This window comes from Sphaeroforma arctica, assembly GCF_001186125.1.
Source record: "Sphaeroforma arctica JP610 unplaced genomic scaffold supercont1.37, whole genome shotgun sequence".
NCBI classification, from domain to species: domain Eukaryota; class Ichthyosporea; order Ichthyophonida; genus Sphaeroforma; species Sphaeroforma arctica.
This window is the reverse complement of record NW_014040521.1, coordinates 93,709-101,711: the sequence shown is the minus strand read 5'-3', so window position 1 is coordinate 101,711 and position 8,003 is coordinate 93,709. Positions and strand designations below refer to the sequence as shown.

The following is an 8,003-nucleotide window of genomic DNA, read 5'->3' as shown; positions in this document are numbered from 1 at the left end:
GGTTTATTTTTTTCTCATCCTACCCGTTTGTTCACACAGGCCAGTATCGTTCGTAGAGACTGACCATGGTCTGATGGCTCTCATTCACAATGAAGAGGGTTACTGGTGGGGCGTGTCTGTGCTTATCAGTGAAGCAGATCAGTCAATAGCAGAATCACAGAATACACTACAAACTCCAGCACCTGACAATGACTCACCAAGCCCACAAGTTGTGGAGTGTATGTCAAATGCCCGACTGCGAAGATTCCTTACGGAAGGACGGGATATGTTCAGGTAAACGAATATTTCGTTTTTGTCTAAGAGAGTTTGTCTGGTGATTGTACTTCTGAGAAGTTGGCAATACGCCGGTGCATACACCCATGTGCTTTGCTAAGTATGCTTACAATGGAAATCGTATGAAGTGGTCTAGTTGCACTTCGCACCAGTAAATCAAAAACTTTGAGATACGGAACCTACCATTACCTCGATCCGTATCAATGGGACGATCTAATAAAACGCTTTGTTCTTCTGATCGCCAATTTTGATCTCACCGATACCCAAATCTCAGACTATTGCACGGGAATATGGATGATCTGTGTGCGAGGGATGGGTTGCCTGGCTTGCGAGCGGTGCTTAAGTCTTTTTATCTTACGTATGTACGAAACAACGCGCTTGATGACACTTCTGGCACCAAGTGCTTTGGTGGCGTAGAGGTGCGTACGTGATGCATCATATCTTATTGCTATTCTTCGTTCTAATACGATTGTTATGCGTGATGACACATGGTTCTGACTGCGAGCATGTTTGCACGAGCGTCCTTGGTGCTGGTAGTTATTAGACGACAATCAGAACAGGATAGTTCACTCAAATACATCCTCACCACTCCGTGTTGACAGATTTTAAGCCTACCTTCATGGCTGCATATGGACTGTATCACAATGGGCAGCGAGATCGAGGCAGAGTTTCCGGATGTGTACGGCTTGATGATCATGTCTGAGGTGTGTCGGCTTTGAAGATTCAGGCTGCTACATATTCTCCATTACAATCTTTGGCATGCATAAATATACCACATTTATATGGTCTAACTTGCGACAATTGCTAGAAGAAAGCAAGTGCGTAAGTTGTAGACCTTCCGTAGCGTGATATTAAGTTACCATCAGTATTTTCGCAATTGGATCGGACTGAGACATCGACAAGCTTTCTAGATACACCCCAAAGTCTGATACATCCCCTGATTTTTCTTATTCCGCTCGTTTTCATCCTAAAGCTGTGAAGTGACAACGCTCGGCTGTAAATATCAACAAAATCTGTAGCTGATTTTTTCTTTTGTTCATATTTTTCTCACCCGTAGAACACGCTACTGGAAACCAGTCTCCCCGCTGAAGTCACAGCATTGATTTACGATCTCCTCACATCAAATCAAGTAGGCATGCCGGTGACAACCGCAAATGACAACTCGCGCACCTGGCGCTATATACTAGGCACGCGATAACAGGTTTCCAAATCATAGTCTTGTACTCTATTATTTCAGCTCCTTTTCCCTCCCATATATTTTGAATATTCGAAAATTTTCCTAGTTATCTTATCATCGATATGAGAGGTTTATTTCATTTTTTTGAATAGGTTGTGGACATGGCTGTGATTATTTCGGATTCACATGTGGTTTGAAATGCCTATTTTAATCTTTACAACTTTGTAACAGGGCCTTCGGATCTCATATCGAGTGACGCTGCATTAAATCCGTTGAAATTGTACGTCAGTGCGGACGTTCGGGATGATAGTTACTGCGAAGAAGACATTAAAAACGCAGCAGAGGATTCCGATGTGCACAGCCGGCGTGCAAGTACGGATGATATAGAGGTGTATCTTGTGGTACTGCAGAAAACCCATATACGGCTGGCGCTCTTGATACCGGAGGACCTTGCTTTTGAATACGATTTCTATATTCATTTGGCGGCAATTTCTGAGAAGTTTCTAGACGGTTTATCAGCCTATACCAGCAAAGGCTCTCTAGCACCTCCAAGCACGAATTCCAGCAGTCTGATGGCCGGAAAGGATTTACTGTACTATCAGGTATCTACTATTCATAGCCCATGAGTTTTTGATATTTGCACGTTTCATGTTAGAACTCGTGTATCCACTTCCTAGTTTGCGCACCAGTACGACTGTTTGTCTTATCGTACGACTGTACCTCTTACCCGTCAAGGAGCTATGTCGGCTTTATACAACATTTCTTTATTGGCCGGATCTATATACACAACAGGATACCATGCATGTGGAAAGCACGCTGCCTGATCTGCCTCCAACCACGCGCTCGGCAGCTAGACGTAGAGTGGCCGCTGGTTTAGTGAAGTCTCTGCGACTGTTCCAGGACTTGTTTGAGCTATTGCACGTTGATAAATGCAATTGTAAGTTGAGAATCATATTAAGTGAATAATATGTTGGCTCTTATTGAAAAAATTTAGCTTTTATTTGTTTTTAAATTCAAATGGCTTTACCTCACAGTACGAGTACATAAATATCGAGGCGTATATATGTTCTCAGCAGATGCAACATCAAGGTTAGAATGAATGTGAAGATATTTAATCACATGCGCTGATGGAAAGTGAAATATATACGAACCGAATCGCCTTCTAAATTATACACATTCACAGCAATTTTACAACTTGGTACGTGTATACATGTAGTGCCTTTTTTGCAAAACACATGATAATAAGTATCTACTTGTATTCATATATCATCCCTGTGGCTGTGTTCTTTATATTTCATTGTATCCAAGTGAACATGAAATCACATACACGTCAGTCTGCATCACAATCTGTACGTTGCATAGATGCACAGCATACAGCTACTTCATATTCTACATTCGCAGACACATTTCCATTGTGTATTAGTATGTGTATATGTATTGTTATGCGAATATATGTCAATGTAAATGTAGTTGTCATGTCATTATCATTTATTTGCATGCAAACCGACACACGCAAATGTACAATATGAATATATATATAACATGCAAATGTACTATATGAATATATATATAAATATATATATATATATTTTTATATATATGCATATATATATGTATATTATACATCTAAATTTATATAAATACGTATAAGGTATATAAATATATATACATACATGCATACATACATATATATGTGCGTAATATTTTTATATCGATATATATATATATATTTATGTATATATTCATATATATATATATATATACAAGTGTCCTGACTGTCTGCACTCTCGTTTATCTATCATTGTTGTTTTGATTGACTTATCTTAATTTGTCTGATTTTTTTGTTGAGAATCTCAATCACTGTTTGTTACAACATCCCTGGTTGCTTTAATCTACCTATACCACGTCAATTTGAATTGCAACAGCTGAAATTAATGAGATAATGATGATGGAGAATGAGCACTGGATGGTTGGGAGGGTAGATAATAATCGGATCTTCCTCATGAGTCCGAAAGAACGAGTGCAAACTTTAACCCAAGTATCTGCTGAAGTAGACGATTCGATACTCACACGAGACAAGCCGTGAAAGATGGTGAAATAAAATAGGTTTACCAGCAACTAGTCGCATGTCGTGCTTCCTTTTAAACGGTGCCTTTGTCTACAGAGGTGAGTCTCGACAGGTAGATTCAAAATCGTAGAAGGACACTGAAATATGCATCGAAACGAATAATTGAAAACCAAGTGAACAGTGTAAGGTCCACTACATATCTATTTTTTTAATGGTGTATTTGCGATCTTCACGAGTAGACGCAGAACAAACTCCGGTTGTTTTTAGTACTCGTACAGTCGATCGTCATAATATTCACTTCTCTAGTAGGCCCGATTCTTTGACCTGTTCCTTTCGGGTCTCCAAGTATAATTTAGAACACACACCTGTGCGGATCTAATAGCTGTAGAAAACTCCGTTCATATTTACCTCTCATGTGCAGTTTTGCGAGTGAAACTCGCCTGTTTGTGTGGTCTGCTTGGTCTTTGTATGACGGCTACATGAGCCACAACATTATAAGATTCATCTCTATAAGCACATATCTATCGCTCACAATGCTCGTCGATGCTTCCACTGGCTGGCACTCCACTGATGTCTAATGTGTGAAATTCGTGAGAATAGATCCCGCAGTCCGAGAACCCCGAATCTTTTCTTCCTTCAGGATAAAGTTTGTTCACTACAGCCTGTTTCGCTGCCATGTTCATGCTCGGAATATAGCAGTGGTCCTGTTCGTGTTGCTCCCATAGCCCCTGCTGCTGTTGATGTTGCTCCACGTCTAACCGCTGCTGTATTTCGCGTGCTTGCTGTCGCTTGAAGCGTGCTGCTTCCGTTTGCGCTTCACTGACGCTACTGACACTCTGTGCTTCCGTGGGCCTAGATCTGCAGGGATAAACGTCGGGGAACTCGACAGACTCGAACATTACGCCGCTCGTGGGCCACACTACGTTTTGTTGCTCATATGGGGTCAAGTTCTCAAAAGTCGTCATGTCGAATGTCGCAGCTGGGAAGTGGATGACAGGTAGTTATTTATGTGGTATAGTCGAAAATTTCGGCCCTCTAGTTATCTCGATCGTTGTATTATAAAATGCAATTTGACTTGCATCTGCTGCGTAGGTATAGATATCCGGCTGTATATATATAAATATTAAAATTATGGCTACGTACTTCCACTGCATAGATCAAAAAAATAGATATGCTACATACTACAATATATTTGATAAATCCAGAAGTCCGCGTTCGAACTTCGAACACTATGCGAGTAATGCGACTGTGCTGAACGGCGAACGCTGCGCCGTCGGCTTCAAAAAAAAACATGAGAAATTTTCACTTTCAATGGAAAGCAAAAGCTCTCGTGGCTTTCGGACATTTTTTAATCCTTTCTCCATTTCTATTGGTGCTTGGTAATGCCTAACATCGGCATTCATCGTCAACCGGTCTGAACCACAGGAGTCAGAAACCCTGATCCAACAAGTGGCGCCAGCTGCGCCACCCTGGCATATTTTGCTCGCTCATGATTTTTTTCTCCTAAATGGAACATGTTTTGTTTTAAAACAAAAATCAAATAACACAGTACATATATACTTATATAGTTATCTCGTGTAAAATTTGTAAATACGTATTTGAAGTTCTGAACAACAAGAGAGAAGTGGAGAGATCGAGATCGAGAGAGGATAACTTCTGAACCACAACATGAAGAGAGAGAAGTGGAGAAACGAGAGAGAGGAAAACTGAAGTAGGAAGTGGGCTTGTGTAGAGTTTAGAGTTTAGACTTCAGAGTTCAGAAGTTCAGAAATTCAAAGTTCAGAAATTCAAAGTTCAGACTTCAGAGTTCAGACTCTCAAGTTCAGAACGTCAGACTCACAGCTCACAATATTTACAAGAGGGTCTCAACTCTCAAGAGTCTCAATTAGGACTCTGAAGAGTCTCAGCGCCCCACTTCTCAAATTCTCAACTCTCTCTCACAGAAGAGATTGGGCAGACCGGCAGAGGTCAGGCTGGCCACTGGCCAGGCAGGCCGGCTCGCCATCCTGAGGGGCATGGTCATAGAAATGAACAGGACAAAAATGTGTATAATTTCATAACAAGTTAAAAAAAACAATAATTTAGGAGGCTATGTATGATGAAAAATGTATTTATTCTAGTGTATTCACATGTCGAATGGGAATACACCTACGGCAACGGATATACTCCATCGGATAATGTAAACACTAGCCTCGCGACAATAACGCTGGGTCGCTAGGACCAAAACTATGACTTTGAGTCTATAACTACAGATGATACTAAATACCAACACAAGAAGCTTGATTTAAGCTCGCTGATACTAAAGCAGCACAAATTGTCATGGCTACGTCACCCATGTCTTAGTCACGAGCTATATATCTCTCTCCTTCCGTCTCGAACTCTCGATATAGAAAAATGAATATTGTCTGAATAAATGCGACCCCCTGTAATTAGATCTCAAGAAATCTGTATAGCACAGATTCCCCGGGAACGTATTGTGGTTCTCATGTTTATTGGGATAGACTTCCAAGGGGTCGTACTATGCCTGAAGCATATCGGCAGACATCGTTTGTACTATATATACTCTCTCTCCAGAGTCCAGAATCCTCTTTCACTCTCACTCTCTCTCACGCACACATACGTGTACAAATACTCTCTCTCTCTCTCACGCACACATATGTGTACACATACTCTCTCTCACACACACACACACACACACACACACACGTATACAAACACGCACACACATGCGTGTACACACACACATATATATATATACACACACGCACACACATGCGTGTACACACACACACACTCTCTCTCTCTCTCTCTCTCTCTCACTCTCTCTTCCTTTCGCTCTTTCACTACTAGTAGTGTTGTAGTAAGTAGAGATATATTATAAAATCTAAACTCACATGGCCCTCTGGATTGAATCCTTCGAGCAGTATCATGTCTGCATGAAGGTGCAATATGTCCGCAGAGAAGGCCATGTCAGTCGTCAGATACCTACAAGGCCAGTGGGGCCACGACTCACGACTATGAGACTACGAGTCCATGACTCCACAACACACTGGCCACTGCGTACAGTACCCACTGTCCAGAAGTACAGTACCCACTGGCCACTGTCCAGTAGTACAGTACCCACTGGCGACAGTCCAGTAGTACAGTACCCACTGGCCACAGTCCAGTAGTACAGTACCCACTGGCCACAGTCCAGTAGTTCAGTTACAGTACCCACTTAAATATTGTCATCAGATTCAGTTTTTTTAGCTATACATACTTCAAAATTTCTTTTCCTATTTTTATTGTCGCTATACAGAGCGAGAGAGAGAGACTCAGACCAGAGTCAGAGAGAAGGTTGTGATCTTTTTTTATTGTTTTTGTTTTTTGTAAAACAAAATATAAACAAAATCTATATATAAAAAACTTGTGGAAACTGGTGAGGAATGTGGAACTTTATTTCTATATTACTGTGGCAAACTGGCAAGTGGCAACTGGCATTCATCAACAGATTTAAAACTATTTATATCTGCGAATGGATTCCGCTGTATCGGTAAAAGGAGACATCATAAATATCAGTGTAGAAATGCTTCAAAAGAATATTTGTATTTTTATATATTTTTTAATAGCCTCCGAGAGAGAAGGCTATTATCTCTGAATGCTGATCACAGACCACATTCAATCTAGACTATCTCTACCGAAGAGTTAATTGTAGTTCACCATGGCAGGCGAAGCTCCCCCACAAACGACTAGCACCTGGGTCGTAAACATATGGGCTAGCATTGTTGCTATTGGTATGACTGTCTCTGTGCTTGTTCCAATGCCTGAATAATCTATTGTCCAAAATACAAGCGGTCGAATGTATGAGTTACTGTAAATTGTCAAAATCACCAATTTTATGACCGATCTTTTTTTCACTTTAATCAAATTTTAATGCCCTTTCGCAGCTTGATCTCATCCGTATTCCTTCATCTCGTCACTTTCTCGCGTCATGTTTTTTTAGCCGTGTTCGTGATCGGTATAGTGGACGCGGTCTCAATCCACCTGTACTGCATCATCGTGGGCGCCTTGTTCATGTAAGTATCAGGAGTTGATATGATACTTGTGTGTACGGTCGTTTGTTAAGTATACGTATCATACGCTTATACTGCTATATCAGTCAATAAGTTGATAAAGTGACAAATGCAATATATTTTCACGAATAATTAGTGGTGTGAGTGCCAATTGGCCTACGTATAGTCGTATGTATGTGTACAAGTATCGTAGTACTTTATCAATTATTCCATTTTTTTCTTCAGGTGAGTTATAAATATTAATATAACTTAGAACCAGGTTAGTCTAAATTAGATCCCAATATATATATATATATATATATATATATATATTCGTATGTACGTATGTATATTGTTATGTACATGTATAATTATATATAATATATGTATATATTATTTATTATATATATATATACACATATATATTACAATATATTNATATATATATACTATA

The 8,003-nt window shown here is 40.1% G+C and overlaps 2 protein-coding genes across 2 annotated transcripts; one reads left to right on the top strand and one right to left on the bottom strand.

The window, feature by feature from the left end:
• SARC_01028 (hypothetical protein) lies at positions 1-3,536 on the top strand (the record flags this gene model as incomplete). Its single annotated transcript, XM_014305262.1, has 7 exons — positions 1-273; positions 548-692; positions 876-977; positions 1,331-1,460; positions 1,682-2,052; positions 2,243-2,387; positions 3,376-3,536. Exons 1-7 carry the CDS (start codon positions 74-76, stop codon positions 3,534-3,536), a joined length of 1,254 nt encoding a protein of 417 aa, XP_014160737.1. The 5' UTR covers positions 1-73.
• Positions 3,537-3,681: 145 nt separating this feature from the next.
• Positions 3,682-4,636, bottom strand: SARC_01027 (hypothetical protein). Its single transcript, XM_014305261.1, has one exon. It carries the CDS (start codon positions 4,481-4,483, stop codon positions 4,040-4,042), a length of 444 nt encoding a protein of 147 aa, XP_014160736.1. The 5' UTR covers positions 4,484-4,636; the 3' UTR covers positions 3,682-4,039.
• Positions 4,637-8,003: the final 3,367 nt, after the last annotated feature.